This window comes from Calliphora vicina, chromosome 3 (assembly GCF_958450345.1).
Source record: "Calliphora vicina chromosome 3, idCalVici1.1, whole genome shotgun sequence".
Taxonomy (NCBI): Eukaryota; Metazoa; Arthropoda; class Insecta; order Diptera; family Calliphoridae; genus Calliphora; species Calliphora vicina.
Genome location: NC_088782.1, coordinates 110,143,185 through 110,165,695, shown reverse-complemented (window position 1 = coordinate 110,165,695; position 22,511 = coordinate 110,143,185). Strand labels below are relative to the sequence as shown.

The 22,511-nt window shown below is 26.8% G+C and overlaps 2 protein-coding genes across 2 annotated transcripts in view; one reads left to right on the top strand and one right to left on the bottom strand.

The window, feature by feature from the left end:
* Nucleotides 1-22,511, top strand: part of Atg1 (serine/threonine-protein kinase unc-51-like protein Atg1) — a 69,345-nt gene that overhangs the window by 31,744 nt on the left and 15,090 nt on the right. The window lies entirely within an intron of this gene.
* Nucleotides 833-18,498, bottom strand: LOC135954461 (oligodendrocyte-myelin glycoprotein). Its single transcript, XM_065504637.1, has 7 exons — nucleotides 17,968-18,498; nucleotides 4,813-5,009; nucleotides 4,495-4,748; nucleotides 4,145-4,420; nucleotides 1,616-1,955; nucleotides 1,393-1,539; nucleotides 833-1,327 (listed from the first exon to the last, which is right to left on the bottom strand). The coding sequence occupies exons 1-7, from the start codon at nucleotides 18,018-18,020 to the stop codon at nucleotides 1,164-1,166; spliced, it is 1,431 nt and encodes a 476-aa protein (XP_065360709.1). The 5' UTR covers nucleotides 18,021-18,498; the 3' UTR covers nucleotides 833-1,163.

The following is a 22,511-nucleotide window of genomic DNA, read 5'->3' as shown; positions in this document are numbered from 1 at the left end:
AACATTTTTTAAATTTTTATAGATTTTTAAAACTTAACGAAACTTTAATTTTGAAACCAATTTAACTAAACTTTAATTTTTTACATGTATTGTAAGATTAGATAAGATTCTTTTCAATTCTAAAGGAATTTAACATTTTTGGCCAATTAAAAAACTTAACGAAACATTATTTTCGAAACCGAAAATATTTATACGAATCTTTGAACATATTCGTTTAGCATCAATGAAATACTATTTGAATATAAACAATTTTTTAAATTTTTAACCATTTTTAAAACTTAACAAAACTTTCTTTTTGAAATCAATTTAACAAAACTTTATTTTTTTACATATGTATTTTGTAACTTTAGATAAGATTATTTTCAATACTAAAAAAATATAAAATTTTTGGCCGTTTAAAAAATTTAACGAAACTTTTTTTTCGAAACCGAAAATATTTAATTGATTATAAATAATTTTAAAATTTTTAACGATTTTTAAAACTCAACTAAACTTCGTTTTTGAAACCAATTTAACTAGATTGTTTTCAATCCTAAAGAAATTTAAAAATATTAACTCAACTTAATTTTTTAACAAAATTTTCTCCAGAAGCTTTTGCTAAATTCGTTCCTCAAAGTCTATGATTTACTGAAATTTTTGGGATCATTGTAACTTTAAAGCCTTTTTTCCATTTTAAATAACTTACATTCTTTACATAATAATTCACTCTTACTTTTAGTTATTTTCAAACAAAACTTATTGTTTTTTTTTTTTATTAATTATTTAGAAAGAAGAATTAGTTCTAATACAAGACTAGTTTAAAGACCACAAACAAAGAAAAACACTACTGAAATACAAAGCTTACACAAAATTTTATTACTTAAATGCTAATTTTCTTCAGGGGTTGGTTTTATAAAAGCTATTAAAATATTACAATTAACTTATAATTAAAAATATAAATAAAAGAATTTTATATTTTTTTGTTGTTTAGCAAATTGGAATTAATAATGAATGCTTTAATTACTACAAACAATATTTGGCAAGATATTTGCTCTTGTATACTAATAAAATTTTTGTTTATTTTGTGTATATTTTTGTTCGGAATAAATATTTACAGTATTGTATGGAAAATTTGTGGTGATTTTTGTGGCATTTTTAAAGTAAAATTAATTAACTTAACTAAACTAAGTTAACTTATTCAAAGGTATCTCCTCGCCCGGAGAACCAGCTTCAGTGTTCTTTTCATCTAAAGATTTTTTAGTGCGACAGCATTTTGTTTTAATGCCTCCCACATCTTTGCGGCAAATGATGCCTATGATAATGCCAATAACAGAAATAACCATGAGACCTGGAAAAAATTATATAAATTAGTAAAAAAATTTAATAAAATTTATTTTGTTTTTAAAACCCTACCTATTAACATAAAGTTAATAGCTTCTTGTGATATGGGCACTTGATAGGATTTTTCTGTGTCATCGGGCACCACACCCGCTTGCAATACCTCCGTGCTATTGTTTGAATCTGCAGACAAAGTCATATTAGAAGACATGGTGGAAGTATCTGCAAAGAAAATGTGTTTAAAAAATATTACAAATTTTGTTTATTTTATTAATTTAAATAAAAATCTATTTCGTACCGTGTTTTTTTGCTTGTTTAGTTTTATCTTGTTTATTATCGTTTGTCGCTGACGTTACCAGTTCTGTTGCGGTCTTTGCTTTAGTTTTCTTTTTTAACTCTTCCTCTATTTCCAACTCTAATTTGGTCTTTTTAAATGGCGGATCTGTGGCCAGTATTAAACTTTCATTGTATGTTGCGCCCAATACCAGTTCATAGCAGCTGACATCGAAATGTTTGAAACCAATATTATCGATAAATTTCAATAGATTGCATAGCTCCTCCGTGCTGTTGGCATCCAATTCGGGCAGACGAAGTTTTATCAAGTTTTTCAGCGGCACAAATGCTCTGGTATTGATTTTCTAACAAATGCATTAACAGAAAAAACAAAAAAAATAATAAATGTATGCGGATGGAGAAAATCAACAAACATAACAGAGAGAATACAATGAAAATAAAATGTCAAATAAATGGGGAGTAAACATTGGATAAAAGCTTTTCTTTTTAATAAGCAAAAGCATATAAAAAAAGCTTTTATCAGTTTACGCACAAGTAAACTGACAGCAAAAGGTATTGCCAGTGTAAAATTGTTTACATTTGATAACTTATAAAGAGAAAAAACCGTTATAACAGTAATTATTTGAAATATAGAGATGCCAACTGCTGGGTTTAATGAAATTTAATGTATTAGCTAATTTAATTAAAGAAATGGAAATTTAATTAAAGTATTTAGAGTTTAGCTAGTTATTAGATAAATAATAAATGTGAAGCAGTAAATATAGGTTAAATTTCTTAATTCTGTGTATATATAAAATTAAACGAAAATTTATTTTTGAAAACGAAGTAATTAAAATTAAATTTTGTTTCTCATTTGTTTAATTTAAATCACTTTCATATAAATTAAACATAATGTCATAATTTTTGTTGATTTAATAAAATTTAACTAATTTTTAATTTCTAAACTTAAAATATTTTAATGAAAATTTGTTTTATTAGTTTAGCATGAATAAAATAATATTTGAATATTTTAATTTTTAATTTTTTTTTAACGATTTTTAAAACTTAACGAAAGTTTATTTTTTAAAGCAAATTAACTAAAAGTTTTATATTGTAATTTTTGTTTGATTTAGATAACATTCTTTTCAATTCAAAAGAAATTTTGAATTTTTGAACATTTTAAAAAACTTAACGAAAGATTATATTCTAAATCAGAAATATTTAAATGAAAATTTGTTTATTTCCATTAAGCATAGGTAAAAAACTAATTGAATATGGAAATTTTTTTAAATTTTTATCTATTTTTAAAACTTAACGAAACTTTATTTTTTAAACTGATTTAACTTAATGTTATTTTGTCTATATTTGATACGGTTTCTTTTAATTTATAAGAAATTTAAAATTTTTGTCAATTTAAAAAAACTTAACGAAACATTATTTTCTAAACCAGAAATATTTAAATGACAATTTATTTATATTCGTTTAGCTTAGGTAAGATGCTATTTGAATAGGGAAATTTTTTAAATTTTTAACGATTTTTAAAACTTAACGAAACTTTAGTTTTTAAAATGATTTAACTAAAAAACCTATTTTTTTCCATATTTGTTTTCATATGCTACGATTCCTTTTTATACTCAAGAAATTTAGAATTTTTGGCCTTTTAAAAAAACTTAACGAAACATTATTTTCTAAACCAGAAATATTTAAATGACAATTTTTTTATATTCGTTTAGCTTAGGTAAGATACTATTTGAATATGCAAAATTTGTAAATTTTTAAAGATTTTTAAAACTTAACGAAACTTTTTTTTTATAACCAAACAATTTTCAAGAATGCTTTTGTTACAGTCGTAGAACATAGTTAAAAATCTAATTGAAAATGAGAAAAATTAGTTTTTTAATTATTTTAGAAACTGAACGAAACTTTATTTTTTAAACTGATTTAACTAAAAATTATTTTGTGTCCATATTTATTTAATTTTGTTAAGATTCTTTTCGATTCTAAAGAAATTTTGAATATTTGGCCATTTTGAAAACTTTATTTTCGAATTTGATAATATTTAAATGATTATTAGGCTTTATTCATTTAGCATAGCTCATGTACTACATATTTGAATATGAATTTATTTTTAATTTTTAAAACTTAACGAATGTTTATTTACTAAGCCGATTTAACTAAGTTATTTTTTTTTCTATAATTGATTTCTTTAATTAAAAATCTTGGCAATTCTTAAGAAATTTTAAATTTTTTGGTTATTTCAAATATTTAACGAAATATTATTTTCTTAACCTAAAATAATTCAAAAATAATTTTGTTAAATTCTTTGAATATCCTTAAAAATCTAATTAAATATGAAAAATTTTAAAATGTTTAACGATTTTTAAAACTTTACGAAACTTTAGTTTTTAAATTTATTTTGAGGCCATATTTGTTTAATTATTTACGATTATTTTTAGTTGTAAAGAAATTTGAAAATTTTGTTTATTTTGAAAACTGAACGAAACTTTATTTTCTAAACGAAATAGTTAATATAATATTTGAATATGATACATACCTTATTAAAATTATTCAAATCTATCCTCAAAGCCGTTAAACTTGAGATATTCTGAAAACTCTCATCATACAACTCCTGCCAAGAACAATTTCGACAATTTAATTCCAGCAATGAAGGTTGATTTAGGAATGACACCTGATCGTTTAAAACTATGGAATTATTACTTAAATCCAATGAACTTAAATCGGAGGCACCCGCAAATGTATCGGGATGTATGTCAGTTAAACGATTATTAGATAATTTCAAACGCTGTAGATGAGGTAAATCCACAAAGACCTTTAAAGAAACATAAAACACGAAAAAGGGTTTAAATCAAAAATTTTATAAACAAAAATTAGTAAAATATTTACCTCCTGTTCCAATTTTTCTATGTCATTATAATTTAAATTGATTTCTTGCAATTTTGTACGATGTGCAAAATCGGTTTTCTTAATTTCTGTTATTTCATTATGACTTAAATCTATGATTACCGCTGTAGTGGGTATATCGCGTGGTATATGCTTGAGGCCAGCATTAGAGCATTGTATGTATTTGTAATCTTCTAAACAAAGGCAGGCCTGAGGACAAGTGGGCTCTACCACATGATTGCTGCGCTGTGGTATGTCTGTTTGATTTTAAAAGAAATTATTTGAAACTGTTTGGTACTTAAATCTTGTGTTGTTACTTACCAAATAAATTAAATATGAATGAGGATGATTTGGTGGATGTTGGTAATAAGCTACTGGGTGTAGTTTTTACTTCATCTGATGCTTTGCTCTTTGTGTCTTCTGTTTCATCGTAATAATCATCATCATAATTATCACGATATTCGTCATCATAGGTGGAGGTTTCATTTGTAACGGGGGCAGCTCTGGTATGATAAAAACTGAAACAGAAATTTTAAGGATTTTTATTAAAAATTTAACATAAAATAAATGTAATTTTAGTGTTTAGTTTATATACAAATTAATCCTATATCTATACCTGATACATTTTTGTCATGATAAACGTCAAAATGGTTGTCAATTATCTGGTATAGTCTCTATTTATTAGTATTATTGCTTCGTTATGGCAATATTGTTAGTGCTTTTGCTCAGACAACTTTGTTTTGACAACAAAAGTCATTAATTGTTATGATAAATATTTGTCAAGTATAGACAGGGGTTAATAAATAAGATATTTTGGATTACCGATTACTTAAAAGAGACATTTTCTAGATTTACTAATAATTTTTATACCCTTCACCTTCGTGAGAAGGGTATATGTATATAAGTTTGTCATTCCGTTTGTAATTTCTACATTTTTCATTTCCGACCCTATAAAGTATATATATTCTGGATCCTTATAGATAGATAGCGGAGTCGATTAAGCCTATCTGTCTGTCTGTTGAAATCAATTTTCTGAAGACCCCCAGATATCTTCGGGATCCAAATCTTCAATAATTCTGTCAGACATGCTTTCGAGAATTTTGCTATCTAAAATCAGCAAAATCGGTCCACAAATGGCTGAGATATGAGGAAAAAACCAAGACAACCTCGATTTTTGACCTATTTTTGACCAATATCTGGATATCATAATATTAATAGGCAAGTCGATTTCTTTAGACCCCTTTTACTCTCACATTATACATTTAATTTGGGCAAGAAATATACCATTTTAATGGGATTTATTCACAGAAGTGCAGAATATATATTTTATTGAAATCGGTTCAGTTTTTTAGGAGTTATAAGCGTTTAAAGATGTTACTAACACATATGCAAAAACGTGTACATGTGAACCTTAAGCTAAAAAGTAAACAAAGCATTGCGTGTATGTTCAATTTGTTGTTGTAAATAAATAGGAGAAACAATTAAACAATATTGATTTCGCTCTGTTTTAAGTGAGAGTTGTTATAGAAAACAAAGAAGAAGAATTTAGTAATTTAAATTCGCTTTAATAAATATATTTTGAAGGTGTTTTTTTATTTTCCAACTCCCATATGCATAAACAATTTTTAAATTTATCAAAGGTTTATAAAACAAAATTTGTTTTATAAACCTTTGACACATTTAAAAAACTGTTTATGCATAAATATGTAATTGTAGATAAGTAAATAGTTATTTTATAATTGTGACGATTTTCAACGGTTTATCACTTCATGAAGTTTAATGAAAATGGGACGGGGCGGAAAAAATAAAATGGTGAGTCGCCTCCCATACAAAGTAAATAGTTATTTCTAAATATTTTGTGAAATATAATTGCAAGATTCTTCAAACTTAGTCTAAATGGCTCTTTTATAAATTTTCATAGTTTCGCTGAAATTGTTCGGGATTGGAATAGTGGGCGTGGCACACCCTATACAAATTTCGAATATCTGTAGAACTATAATTGTAAAAGTGTTTAAACTTTTAGCGAATTAATTTCTTATTACTGTGCGAAGTTTAGCTGAATATAGACGGAATTAGATTAGAGGGCATAGCACCAAAAATGGGAGAGGTCGGAAAAGGATGTGAGTCACCTCCCATACAAAGTAATAATTGCAAGGTTCTTCAAACTTTGTCCGCATAGCTCTCTTACCATTTTACACAGATTGGCTGAAAATGGTCGGAATTGCATTAGTGGTTATGGCGCAATGTAAATAATGAATTTTGAATATCTGGAGAACTAACTATTATTCTAAAATAATTTAATCTCTGTATCAATTTATTACCATTCTAAGGAGGTTAGCTAAAAACGAATTTATTCCTGATCCCTGTTCGAAGTTTTGATAAGCGTGATCGGCGTAGTAGGAATGACACCTCCCTTATAAAGGAAAGTTAAAGTAAAGCTTGATATTTACATAAAAGGTTTAAAAATAGGTGGGATCAGAGGAGTGGAGTGGTATCTCCCATACAAAATTAGTTAGTTATTTTCGACTATCAAGTGAACTGTAATTGAGAGATTCTCAAATTTTGTATGTGTTATTTTCGTATTTCCATTCATATTTTTTAAATTTTACTAGGGTAGGGGTAGCGAAGTGCACCGGGTTATGCTAGTCTGGATTACTAAGACATTAATATAGACAATATGGATATCTAATGATAGATATTTCAAAGACCTTTGCAAGTTGGACCTACAATGGGTCAAAATCTTTCCGATTTTGACCCATTGTAGGTCAAAATCGATTTTTTTTCACCAAAAAAAAAAAATTAAAAAAAAATTTTAAATTTAAAAAAAAAAAATTTAAAATTTTAAAATTAAAAAATAATTATTTTAAAATAACAATTCGAAAAAAAAATTAAAAAAACAACTTTGGAAAAAAAATTTTTTTTGTTTACCTAAAAATATTTAAAATTTGTATTTTGAAGTATAATTTGGTGAAGGGTATATAAGATTCGGCACAGCCGAATATAGCTCTCTTACATGATTCAAAAGTTTTTATTTGAACATTTTTCATTTTATAATCATTTGTTTCTCCTTTCCGTTTAACATATTTTAAAGTTTTATTTTCCATTGCATAACTTTTAATTCCCCTAGTTTTAACTATATTTTATAGTTAATCTTCTTATTTCTTATGCAATTTTATATTTTCTAAATGTCATTCTTATAAAAATTACTTTCCGTTTGTTATAGATCAAACAAATGTTTCAAATAATTGCTCAACTATTAAATGAAAAAAAATATCTATTGCTGAATTAATTGCTAAATTATAAATAGCAAATGAAATAAATTTAAAAAAAAAAAAACTAAAGTACAAAGTTTAGTTAAGACAAATGACTACGTCATTTTGAAGTGGTAGTTGGTAGCAAAGGTTTACAATTCATTTTAACTTACACTTAAAATATTTCATAGATAATTTCTATGAATCGAGAGAGATAATACTTCAGATTTTGACAAACAATTTCAACTGAAAAACAAAAAGTAGAGGAATTTATTGATTTATATAGATGACGTATCTTTTGAAAGAGGTTTTTGTCTTTAATAACTTATATGTCATTTTGAAGAGTACATATCTGTCATTTATTATCACTTAGTTATTGAACTTAGTTATAATAGTGTAAACAACAAACTCCATATATAAAAAATTAATCAATTCGCTCGTATATGCCTGAATTTGGCCACCGATAAATTCGACTTGAGGCCAGACATAAAACCGTAATATTCCATCGCGATAGCGATCGGACACATATTGCAAAACCTGTTACAAACTATTTAGAATGAAGTGGTTTAGAAATTTTCCCTCATCCGCTTTATTGTTCAGATCGTGCCCCTTCCGAATACTATTTGTTTCGATCAATACGCTTCACACTCTGGGATACGCTTGACTTCAGAACAGAGTATCCGATATTGGCTTGATTTGTTCATGACTTCAAAGATGAGCTTTTTTTGGCGTGAAATCCATATGTCGCCAGAAAGATGGGAAAAGGTCATAGCTAACAAGAAAATTTCAAATTCTCAATTTCATTTGGAATTTTTTCAATTTAAAGTTGAATTTCATATGGATTTTTCTCAATTTAGAATGGAAATTCTCAATTTCATTTGGAGTTTTCTCAATTTAGGTAAACAAATTTTTTTTTAAATTTAAATTTTTTTTTTAAATTTAATTTTTTTTAATTTAAATTTTTTTTTAAATTTAAAATTTTTTTTAAATTAAATTTTTATTTTGGTGAAAAAATATATTAAAAAATATTTTTTCCGATTGACCCATTGTAGGTCCAACTTACTATGGTCATATATACGTCGTTGCAAAGGTAATCCAGATATAGGTCAAAAATAGGTAAAAAATCGATGTTGTCCTGGTTTTTTCCTCATATCTCAGCCATTTGTGGACCGATTTTGCTGATTTTAAATAGGAAACTTCTCGAAAGCATGTCTGACAGAATTGTTGAAGATTTGGATCCCGAAGATATCTGGGGTCTTCAGAAAATTGATTTCAATAGACAGACAGACGGACATTGCTTAATGGACTCCGCTATCTATAAGGATCTAGGTTCACCCTTCTCACGAAGGTGAAGGGTATGAAAAGTTTGAATGAATTCAAAAATGCAAATAAATATGTTTTTATAGAAATTAAAAAATTTAATTTCAAGCAAAAACTACAATTAAATTGTAAACACTTTCGTGTGTTAATTTTCATTTTTCACCTATAAAATGTTAAATGCCAGTCTTCTCTTTTCTACTGCAAATTGTTGCCATATTTTAAAACAAACATTGCAACACTACGTGTCTTCACTTGATAAATATTTATCACAACACGTAATGATGTTTGTCATCTATTTTGTCATAACGATGCACAAATAAATGGAGACTATACTGGTACATGATAATTGTTCTGTTTAAAACAATGTAAAGTATATCATGACAATAATTTATCAAGTATAGACGCAGTGTATTGGAAAATGAATTATACCATCAAGGAAACTACTTTGATGTTAACTTTGTCGCAAATATGTTTCTGCATAAATAGATTTTAAACTTCCCTCTATAAAACCGTTTAGAATTTCCAATATTAAATATATCATAACACTTGACTTGCTTTAATAAATTTGTTATAACAGAAATATAAAACTTAACTAGTAAACCCTGACGTAAACTTGTTTACATTTAAAACACCACAACAACAACCTTAAAGCGTGCGTTTTTTTTTATAGATTGACAGTTTAATTTAATAAATATACTAGAAGAATGACAACTAGAAGTTATTAAAAATAAAGAGGAAAAAAAATAACCAACCACACAGGGAAAATCATTAAATGAATTAAAAACCCATAGGGGAGGTCATTTAGAAATGGGTCAAGGTTAAAAAGCCATGGGATAAGAAAAAATAGAATAAAATTAAACTAAATAAATTAGTGTTTATAAATAAATTACATATTTTATTTCTAAAATTCACTTCTGTTCACGCTATGTAGTTTAGTTTTATTAATTTAATGTATTTTTATCTGTAAAAAACCTTTAAGGTTTTTTCTTTAATTTTCACCGCTTTTGCTTTATAATTTTAGCCTATGAGTATATAACATTTTAACAACATTTTATATTGATAAGACTGTAAAATTTTAACAAAACTAAGAAACAACAAATAAAATATTGTTTTTATGATAAAGTCAATCATATAATCATAATAATTACTTATTTTTCTTTAGCGATTAAAATATGAGTTGTTTTATGAAAAGGTTTTTTTTTTGAAACGAGGGAACAAAGTCCATTTAATATTTTTATAATTTTATTAAATGTATGTAATTTGAAATTAAATTTCTAAGTGATAAGTTGTACCACACGTAGAGTTTATTATTTGTTTTAATCTTAAAAATTATTGTATAAAAAGAAATCGTTCTGTTCGACATATCTGTTATGACAGAAAAATGTCAGGTTATACGTAAAGATTACACATTACTTTTCGAATCCAATAACAAATTCAATCGCAACTAGGAATTTCTTTTACAAAAAGTTATCATATAACAAGTAAGAGCGCTATATTCGGCTGTGCCGAATCTTAAATATCCTTCACCAAATTATACTTAAAAATATTTTTTTTATATTTTTAGGTAAACAAAATCAAATTTTTTTAAAAATTTTTTTTTTTAATTTTTCTTTTCGAAATTGTTTTTTAATTTTTTTTTAATTTTTAAAAAAAATTTTTTTTGGAAAATTAATTTATGAAAAAAAAAAATTTTTGATGAAAATAAAATTCGGGTTAAAAAATATTTTCCCGATTTTGACCCATTGTAGGTCCAACTTACTATAGCTTTATATACATCGCTGCAATGGACTTTAAAATATCAATCATTAGATATCCATATTGTCTATATTAATGACTTAGTAATCCAGATATAGATCAAAAATAGGCAAAAAATCGAGGTTTTCCCGGTTTTTTCCTTATATCTCAGCCATTTGTGGGCCGATTTGACGATTTTAAATAGCAACCGAGCCGTATAAATCATGTATGTAATTTATTTAGGGGCTGCGGAAAGTTGATTTCAACATACAGACGGACAGTCGGACATGGCTATATCGACTTCGCTATCTATAACGATCCGGAATATATACTTTGTGGGGTCGCAAATGAAAAATGTAGAAACCCTTGCCACCCATGGCGAAGGGTATAAAAAGCTAAACAATTAATTTAATAAACAAATAACAACTGCATGGAATTTTCTGCCTTAAAAGTGAATTAATCTTTTTAGATTATCTTGAGAAAGTCAAAACGATAAGAAGTCAGTATTATATAAAACTTTTGGAGAGGTTGAATGAGAAAATAAAAATAGCTCTTATGTTTATGATAATGATTTTGCAACAATCATTCTTTAGTGCAATTGCTTATTTCGATAATTCGGATTAGTCATAGAATCCAATCATTGTCGAAATCGGGTTTGAAAACAACAGAAAAAGTACATTGGTCTCGTGAATTCGAAAATTATAGGTTTTATATTCAATCTAGAATTAAATTCTTTATCGATTAAACAAAATATTACATTAGATTTCATAAGTCAATTGTACCTTTTTTGTCGTTTTCAAAACCGATTCTCACAGTATATATAACAACCCCTACTGATTAGTATATATTCCAAAGAACAGATGGAATGGAACATATCCGGAATTCTAGCAACTGTATTATATTCTATGTTTGGCAATTTCTGGCTACATTTCATCAATTCCAGCGGATAATTCATATCGGCAAGACAAGTCTGGATCATCTTATAGGAACGATGTTTAAAAATATTGTTACGTTTTAACCTTTTCAAAACGTTTGTTTATTTCCTTTAAATAAACCGGATACTTTTGATTACAAATAAAAGCCGTTTAGTAGTTTAAAAATTGTAACAACTCTTTATTTATTTAAAAATGTACAACAAGCACAGAATTAAATAGTCACTCAATGTTTTTTATACACGTTTATAAATTCGCAGAAATACAGACATACTTTATAATGTACACGAATTCACTTGAAAAAACAGCACACTTTAAGGCACTCAGTTGATGTTTATTCAAATAGCGTCTCTGATAAACTCCCTAACTACTGCAACCTCTGCCACTATTTATAACACTGCCATCTGCTCTCTAGATTGCTCTTTAACTGTCTAGAGCTTTCTAATACATACGCCATGTGGTGTACTTTCTACAATGTTCTTTAACTGAATATTCGAATTCGAATATACGGTCGCAGCAAACAGCGTTGTCAACTTACGATCAATGGTCAACTGAAAGCTTTTATTCAATGTTAATAATGCCCGCAGATATGTTACAGTTTGCTATTACAGCACTGTTATTTGAAATCATTAGGCTACTTTTATATCAGCCGTTAAAATCGTTATATTTGAATTCAAGTACAATTTCGTAACAATATAAATAAATGAATGAAAGATAACTGTTAACTTAACGGATAAACCTGTATAATTCTTTCTTTGAAACTGTTTTTATATTATAAATATCTGGGGTATTCCATATTGCTTAATTCTCAAGAGAAAGCTGTCCAAACTCTTTAAAATCTTATTGTATTATAACCAAAATAGTGAGACTAACTCGGTTGCTATTTAAAATCGAGAAAATCGGTTTACAAATGGCTGAGATATAAGGAAAAAACCAGGACAACCTCGATTTTTGACCTATATCTGGATTACTAAGTCATTAATTTAGACAATATGGATATCTCATGATAGATATTTCAAGACCTTTGCAACGACGTATGTATATAAAACCACAGTAAGTTGGACCTACAATGCGTCAAAATCGAGAAAAATATTTTTTAACCCGAATTTTTTTTTCACCAATGTTTTTTTTTCGCTAAGTATTAAAAAAAATTTTAAATTTAAATTTTTTTTTTCAAATTTAAAAAAAATTCGAAATTTTTTTTTTCAAAAACTTAAAAAAAAAAAAATTTTACCTAAAAATATTTAAAATTTTGTATTTTGAAGTATAATTTGGTGAAGGGTGGTATATAAGATTCGTCTCTCTTACTTGTTTTATATAAAAATGTGGGAAATTCTATAGGGCTTTATTCTTAAGGGAAAGCTATAGAATCATTGCCAGATTTGGACCAAAAAAAGGGAGATTAAACTAAGCTAATTATTTATTACGGTTTGACAACATAATATTTTAGATATAAGGGGTATTCCATATTGATTTATTGTCTATAGTATTTAAATTGTTTATATTCAAAGAAAATAGGAAAAAAAAACTATAAAAAACAGGACAGTAGTCCTAATCACTCGATTAAAAAATCGAAATAGTTTGAACCAGTTTAAAAAAAAATCAATTATCTAGTTTATCAAGTTTAAAACTGCAATTTTTTATTCATATGGGGTATTCCATATTGTTAATATATGACAAAAAAAATGGAAGTCAAAGGCGATCTAACAGGGAGGATAAACTATTGTTTTGGCTACATGGGGGGCATTCCATAATAATCAATTAAGAATAGGACTCCTGTAGTGTAAACTCAAAAAATCAGACATAAAAAACAGTTAAAGTACGTAATGTTATAGAATTAGAATTTTAAATGAGAAATCCGCAGTTTATTGTATACATATGGGGTATTCCATACCAATTAACCGTAACATAACTACATATTTATATTTCCTAGATTTTAAACACACTACAGTTGGCTTTATCAGAATTTGTATCTTCATAATAACAAATAAACACAGTTTTCCTATGGATTTTGTGTACACGTCTATACCCTTATCATTAACCCGCTAATGAACACATGTTTGTAGATTCCTTTCTCTTTGTTTATCCTGTTTGCTTAGACATTTTATTAGAATATGAAGTGTATCATTAACACGCCATTTGTTTTGCCCCAAAAAAAGAAGGCATTAAATAATATAAAAATATTCTTAAAAGGAAAGATATATAAGGATTTCTGTAGAAAAATAAAACTAAAAAAAGAACAAGGAGTGTCTGAAAATAAATATATAACAAATCCTGACACATAGTAAATGCAAATTTGAGTAGCTAAAACTTTAAGTTAAACTGAAATATTTAGGTAATTTTCTTTTAATTTTTAAAGAAACTTTTCAATTCTCAATTTCATTATTTAATTCTATATTGATGCTGTTATGTTTCTACTGTGTCAGTATTATCAAGAATTTGAAATACATTTCCTTTCAATAAAATTAATTTGTATGTTCTTTGAATATTAATAAGTTTTAATTTTGCTTTCATTACAATTTAAATGAATCATTTGTTATGTTATATTAACTAACTTCTAAGAATTTTAACTTATAATATGTGTAATTGGAAACTGATGTATCTTTTACATTATTATTGTCTCTTGAGTGAACAACTCTCGTGATTTGGGTAAATAGATCATATCACATTACTGGTCTAAGCCCAATTTTTACAATCTCTGGTTAGCCCAGTTTCCTCAATATATGGTTATCTTTTAAAGATATATTTCCAATTAATATAATTTTTATATTTACTTAACCCCATGTCTCCACGTAGCAATATTTATTGCTAAGCTCAAGCAATAACGTCGGCAGAACAACAGCAGAGTGATTGCTGATTGCTTTAGGTGGAGAAAACGTTCGTCACAAATACAAAATTTTCAACGCGAGAAGTTCTATGAAAAACTTTAGTGTATTTTGCTTATATTTTGTATTGCATGATTTTTTTCACTAATTTCTTTGTTTTTTTACTTTAAATAAATTAAATATGTATGTAGGTATAAATTAATCGCACCGAATAATAGAAAGAAGAAATTTTACATTAATGACAACTGAACTGACAGCTTATTGCTTAGCAATAATTGCTCAGGCAATCAGTAGAGCAATCATTGCACAATGGATTGCTACATATGGCAATTTGCGGTCTACACTCGCAAATTTCATTGACGCAATCAAATTTGACAATTGCAGCAATAAATATTGCTACGTGGAGACCTAGAGTAATATAATTTTGTGATTCAAACACATTCGATAAAAGGAATCTACGATTGTATCCAAAGCGGTACTAATTGGGTTTGGTTTGTGTTTCCAACTGTCAGAGAGTGTCTAAATAGGGTACTCTTCAAATGATAGCCATATTAAGGCAGATCCCTTTTATCGAATGTGTTTGAACACTAACCGTTCTCCATTCCCAAGGAACCCCAGTTATGGGACTAGTCATGTCGGATTTCTTACCTCTAAGACTTTGATCAATTGCAAATATAGTTTTAAAATTTGATTTGATTCAATATTTTATACAAGAAATTTGAAATTTTATAGGGATAAAATGTTATTCGCCTCAGTTGTTTATGTATTGGTATCGTTTAAAACATTTTTAAAGAAAAATTTGTAAAAAATTGTAAAAAAATACTTTAACCGAAACAGTTTTTTACGGATAGTTTTGTTAGATTCTATTTTTATAAATTTTTTGTGAAAAATTTATAAATCTTTATGGAAAAATATATTTTTTTACGGAAAATTTTATGCAAAACTATTTTTTATGGATAAATGTTTATCCGTTAAAATGTTTTGTACAAATATTGTATACAAAACAATTTTTTATAAATTCAATTTTATCCATTGCATTGGAATACAAAAATTATCAGATAAAATTTTTTATAAAAAAATCCGATCCGAAAATTTTATCCGATAGAATTTTTATTTTTGTAAAAAATTTTATCCGATTGGATTTTTTATAGAAAAAATTTTATCTGACTATGTTTTTTATTGTAAACATTTTATCCGATAGAAGTTTTCATAATTCGATTGGATTTTTATAGAAAAAATATTATCCGATTTGATTTTTAAAACAAAAAACTTTCCGATTGGATGTTCGAAATGTATCCGATCGAAATTTTTATGGAAACAAATTTATCCGATGGGATTTTTTATAGAAAACATTTTATCCGAATGGATTTTTTATAAAAAAAAATTTTCCGAATGTGTTTTTTTTTATAAAAAAAAAATGTTATCCAATTGAATTTTTTATAGGAAAAAAATTATCCGATTGGATTTTTTATAGAAAAATATTATCCGATCGATTTTTATAAAAAAAATGTTTATCCGATTGGATTTTTTATAAAAAAAAAAATTTATTTAATGGAATTTTTTTAGAAATAAATTTATCCGTTTTGATTTTTTATAGAAAATTTTTTATCCGATAGAATTTTTTGTAGAAAACCTTTTTTATTCGATTGGATTTTTTTATAAAAAAATTATCCGATACAAGTTTATATAGAAACAAATTTATCCGATACATTTTTTTATAGATAAAATTTTTATCCATTAACCTTTTTATAAAACAAATTATTCAATATATTTTTTTAAAGAAGTTTTTGTACAAAAAATCTATCAGTTGATATTTTTTATAGCTAAAATTTTTTCTGTTTAGAAAAAATTTATAAAATTTTTATGGAAAATCTTGTTTTCATTAAAATTTTTATGGAAATATGTTTATTCGATACAATTGGTGATAGAATATTTATTATTTTTCATTAAACAATTTTATCCAAACCATTTTTATATGGAAACGATCTTATCAGTTACAATTTTTAATAGAATAATTTGTATTGAATGCAAATTTTTTTTATAAAAATCTTTATCCGTTGGAATATTTTATAAAACCTTTTTTATTCGATTGGATTTTTTTATAAAAAAATTATCCGATACAAGTTTATATAGAAACAAATTTATCCGATACAATTTTTTATAGATAAAAATTTTATCCATTAACATTTTTATAAAACAAATTATTCAATATATTTTTTTAAAGAAGTTTTTGTACAAAAAATCTATCAGTTGACATTTTTTATAGCTAAAATTTTATCCAATAAAATTTTTATATGGAAAAGATCTTATCCGTTACAATTTTTAATAGAATAATTTGTATTGAATGCAAATTTTTTTTATAAAAATCTTTATCCGTTGGAATATTTTATAAAAATGTTTTATCCGAACCGTTTTTACATGAAAAAGCTTTTATCCGTTACAAGTTTTAATGAAACAAATTTGTGTCCGCTACAAATTTGAATGAATAATTTTTATGAAAACAATTTTATCCGAACAAAAAAATTAATCCGTTTTTAATAGATTAAATGTAATCGATTATAATTGTTTATACAAAAAATATCCCATACAGTTTTTTAATGAAAAAAATATTAAGTCCATTTGCCATGTAATTAATTGTTTATCGATGGTTAATGGTTTGCAAAAGTTGTTCGTAACTTTACACATATTTATCTAAATACATATTCAATATGTATCTTTGAATTAGTTTGAATTAGAATATCTAGAATATCAGACAAACTTGGTAAATAAGAAGATTTGTTGATTTTAGGCGGTTGATCTTTGATTCTATTGATAACAAAATTGCATTAATTTTTGGGCACTTATCGAAATTCCTCACGTATTTAATACAAGCTTTACAAATAAAGTTATTTGGGCAATAGATAAATGCACATAGATCGGAAACTTTCCTGTCAAAGACCTAACTCAGTTGTCAGAAACTTAAGTGGTGAGAATGTATTAATGAGTATTTGTGATTATTTTGAATATTTTTTTTTCTAGTTTCCGCTTTATATTCCAAAAATAAAAAATCCAAATAAATTTATTTAAAACTCAAATTTTTTTCAAATATTTAGAAAATTTTATATTTTTTTTGTTGGAAATCAAAATTTGCATGTTAAATATTCCTTTTAAATAAATTCAAATACCTATTTCAAAATTCACTAAAATCAAACTTTATTTCCTGTTATTCATTCCTCTGTGTAACAAAACTTATTGGGGCAATGGTGTTTCCTAAAATACGTAATTCTAAATGAATGCAAATATATGTTATAAAAAAGGCCATTAATTTGTATTCATTCATAAAATTTGCATGAGCTGAAATAAAATACACAATTAACATACATACAAGTACAAGCAATGATTTTAACTAAATATTTTAATTTTTTTTGTACCCACCTTATGCTTAAAATAAATATTAAAAATAATCCAAATTTATAAGAAATATGCATATTGAAATGGCGAGTTGTTTTTGTTTTTTAAATAAATTTTATTTTGCTTTAAATTCTGTAGAATTCAAAAAATACTTTTTGTTGAAATTTGTAGATATTTGTTTATTCTGTTAATAACACATGATGTATGATGACACTGTAAATATTTATTTTATTGTAAGTAATGTAATTATTTATTAATTTTTAGGCTTTAATTTGAATTTTCTTATACGTAGAAACAATTTTAATTTATTTTTTTCTGTTTATTTTTTCGTTTGTAATACTCGCTCGTTCGCTGGCTAATGTTAAACTAACGGTTTTCGATTTTTCTATTGAGTAATACAGCTGATGACCAGCATAACGTATGTGTGTTTTTTTGTTTTTGTTTTTATTTTCTTTTATGTGTGCGTATGAGTTATTCTTATTATTTGTTTACAACCCCTTTTAAATTCCATATGACGGATGATAAAATTCTACAAAAAGAAAAACCACAATCATTAAAGTAAATGTATTATTACTTTATTTAATTCCCGCATATTGTTAACACAATTTACAATAACTGTATATTGTATGAGTAATCAATTATCATGAAAATCTTTCTCATTGAATGTTTACAATTTACACTCTCTTAATTTTCTTGTTATAGTTACTCTCTCTTTTTTGTTTGTAGTATTTCATTCATAAATTTTGACGTACTTGCTAAAAAATTAACATTGTTTTGTGAGGTTTTGTTATTATTTTCCTAATAAAATACTATTTATGCGATTTTCTTTAAAAAAAACTATCATAACATGGTTTCTTTACACCATTTTCTTTTACACATGTAAACAATTGCTTTCTAACAGTAATTTTCTTCACCTCTCTCTTACTCTCAAACTTATAATGTTTACTCTTTTTCTGTTTGTTATGTATGCTTCTTCTGCAGTGATAATCTTTTTGGACTTCTTAATCTTATCAGTTTTGTTTTAGATTCGTAATGTTTTTGTTTTATTATTGTTACTGTGAAGTTGTTTTTGTTGTTTTTTATGTATTTCTTTTATTTGAAACTACATATTGTTGTTGTTTGTTTATAATCATTAACTTTGTGTGTTTTTTTTTTAATTCTATTGAAAATTGAGTTGTTGTCGTTTAGTTATTAGTAATGTTGTTATTGTTTTTGTTATTATCTGTTGCCATACTTGGGAACAAGTACTTAATTTGTTGACTTTTGCAATTTCTTAACACTTTTTCTTTTGAAATAATTTTTTTGCTGACATTTTTCTTTTAATTGTTTAATAAATATTTATGTACTGATTAATTAAAGTTAAATTAAAAAAAACAAAATACATTAATATAAAATTTGAAATAAAAAATGAAATTTAATATGTTCATTTTTAATTCCCATAAAATTTAATTTCCTTAACAACTATTACAATAATCTTTATAACAATGTAATTGTTTTCAAAATATTTTATTATTTATTAACATTATTATTATTATTATTCCTTTTTATTTAATTGTACTTGGTCTATTTAATTTATATTATTTTTTCATATGTATACAAAACCAAAAGTGTTTTTTTTATACCCTTCACCTTCGTGAGAAGGGTATATATAAGTTTGTCATTCCGTTTTTAATTTCTACATTTTTCATTTCCGACCCTATAAAGTATATATATTCTGGATCCTTATAGATAGCGGAGTCGATTAAGCCATGTCCGTCTGTCTGTCTGTCTGTCCGTCTGTCTGTCTGTCTGTCTGTTGAAATCAGTTTTCTGAAGACCCCAGATATCTTCGGGATCCAAATCTTCAATAATTCTGTCAGACATGCTTTCGAGAATTTTGCTATTTAAAATCAGCAAAATCGGTCCACAAATGGCTGAGATATGAGGAAAAAACCAAGACAACCTCGATTTTTGACCTATTTTTTTACCTATATCTGGATTACTAAGACATTAATATAGAGAATATGGATATCTAATGATAGATATTTCAAAGACATTTGCAACGACGTATATAAGACCATAGAAAGTTGGACCTACAATGGGTCAAAATCGGGAAAAAAAATTTGAACCAGATTTTTTTTTTAAAAAAAAAAAAAAATTAAAAAACAAAAAAAAAATTTTAAATTTAAAAAAAAAAATTTTTTAAATTTAAAAAAAAAAAATTTTTAAATTTAAAAAAAAAAAATTTGAAATTTAAAAAAAAAAAAATTTGAAATTTAAAAAAAAAAATTAAAATAACAAACAAAAAAAATTTTTTTTTTTCCAAAAAATTAAAAAAACTAAAAAAAATTAAATTTTGTTTACCTAAAAATATTTAAAATTTTGAAGTATAATTTGGTGAAGGGTATTTAAGATTCGGCACAGCCGAATATAGCACTATTACTTGTTTCTACTGGAAATTGTTTGCAAATATAGATTTCTATGTAATTATTTATTTATTTTTGTAAAATCATCATAATTTTGTTGTTGTTTTGTAATTACGTTTCTTATTGAAATAAAAATGAAAGAAATCAAACTATAAAAGAGAGATACAAATGCTGCTCTTCTTAACAAAATGTAAACACAGTGTTGCACGCCATTTTAGTTAGTTACTCATTACAAACGGTTATTCGGTATTTAGAAAATTATCGAGTAATTACAAAAACTAAGTTTAAACAGTGAGCTTTCAATTTACAAATTATAAAACCCAGGACAATTACTAGAATATAAATTTATTCAAAGTATTTTTCATTGTTGTGGTGGACCAATGAACCTTCCTGCGCTACAACGAGATCGATTTGAACCGTATATGATGCCAGCCAGGACGAATCTACTTATGAAATTCCGTCGTGAGCAAAAAAAGGCTAATTGTCTTCTTTATTACATGACACTGTATAATTGGGAAATATGCTAGAAGACTGGGTCTACGGTACAACGACTATTGTAGAAGATGTCATAATGAAGAAGAGAAGGAGACTGTGTCTCACCTATTCTGCCAATGCCCGGCTCTGACAAACCTGAGGGAATGCATCTTCGGAATCCCATTCTTATCATGCTTGGTTGAGCTATTAAGGATGTATCTTACCAGGGTATCTGGTTAGTTTAACTCGGAGACAACGGAAGTATTATAAATACCCTGCTGATTATCCCTTGGGTATCACAGTTGGGTGATCAGTTTTGAATGGACCCAAGTGAGCTGCTTGACGAGTGGCTGTCCATGGAACCTAACCTAAACATTGGCTATTGTTAGCATATGAATTCCGAGCTAGAAGATGTGCTCATCTTTTGAGGCCAAGAACGAATCAAGCCAATTTTGGATACTCTGTTACAAAGTGAAGCGTCTCCCGGAGAGAGCGTTCAGCATCGATCGAAACAAATAGTAGTCGGACGTGGTACGGTCTAGATTATAAAGCGGGTGAGGCGTTTTTCGGCAAATGCTCGCTTCAAACGTATGAGTTGCGGTCGGCACAGGTTGCATGTGATGGTCTGGCCAGATTTCAGATAGGACCCTTTTACTTTCACCAAATACAGTGCTGTCCATGGAACCTAACCTAAACATTGGCTATTGTTAGCATATGAATTCCGAGCTAGAAGATGTGCTCATCTTTTGAGGCCAAGAACGAATCAAGCCAATTTCGGATACTCTGTTATAAAGTGAAGCGTCTCCCGGAGAGAGCGTTCAGCATCGATCGAAACAAATAGTAGTCGGACGTGGTACGGCCTAGATTATAAAGCGGGTGAGGCGTTTTTCGGCAAATGCTCGCTTCAAACGTATGAGTTGCGGTCGGCACAGGTTGCATGTGATGGTCTGGCCAGATTTCAGATAGGACCCTTTTACTTTCATCAAATACAGTGCATTACCTTAGCGCCATGGATATTTGGCTTTGGTGTCGATTCAGCTGGTTGGCCGGGCTTCACGTACGATTCGGGTTATCATAATGGATCAATTTTTCATCGCATATAATGATTCGGTGCAAAAATTATTTTCTTTTATAGCGTTCCAGCTGCATTTCAGACATAAAAAATCGTTTTTCAAGGTCTCTCAGCATCAATTCGCAAGGTACCCAATTCCCCTGCTTTACGATGAATGCTGCTGCTCGCAAACGTTTTGAAATTGCACTAACATAATATTCAAATTCAAATGACATTTCATAATTTGACAGCCAGTTTAGTTTATAACCTCAAATTTGCCCAGAATGCTACTTCTCGGCATAAGATTATGTGGAATATGTCGTTGATGGATTTATTTTTACTTAATCAGCCCAATTATGAATGAAAAATTCCCCGGGAGTTTGTTCCCAGGGAGTTTTTTCCCATTGAATTTGAATAGGAAAAATGGAAAAAAACTCCCGTGGAATTTTTATTCATAATTGGGCTGATAATCATTTTTAGTGGCTTAATATTAAAATATCAAATGAAAGGGAACTTAAAAGGGAATGGATTCTAATTCTTCTGTTACATACTAGTTATGCTAAGCTTTTAAATTACCAAATAGACTGCTATAGATTCACCTAGACAGGGCTAGTTTGGATATTTAGAGCCAATTTAGT

What these genes read in the sequence shown, in the direction of transcription:
- LOC135954461 (XM_065504637.1), bottom strand. Translation starts at nt 18,020, where the DNA reads ATGCATATTTCTTATAAATTTGGATTATTTTTAATATTTATTTTAAGC. An exon ending in ATTCATATTTAATTTATTTG is followed by an intron (nt 4,749 to 4,812) that starts GTAAGTAACAAC and finishes AAAATCAAACAG; the next exon opens with ACATACCACAGCGCAGCAAT. An exon ending in TAAACAAGCAAAAAAACACG is followed by an intron (nt 1,540 to 1,615) that starts GTACGAAATAGA and finishes TTTTCTTTGCAG; the next exon opens with ATACTTCCACCATGTCTTCT.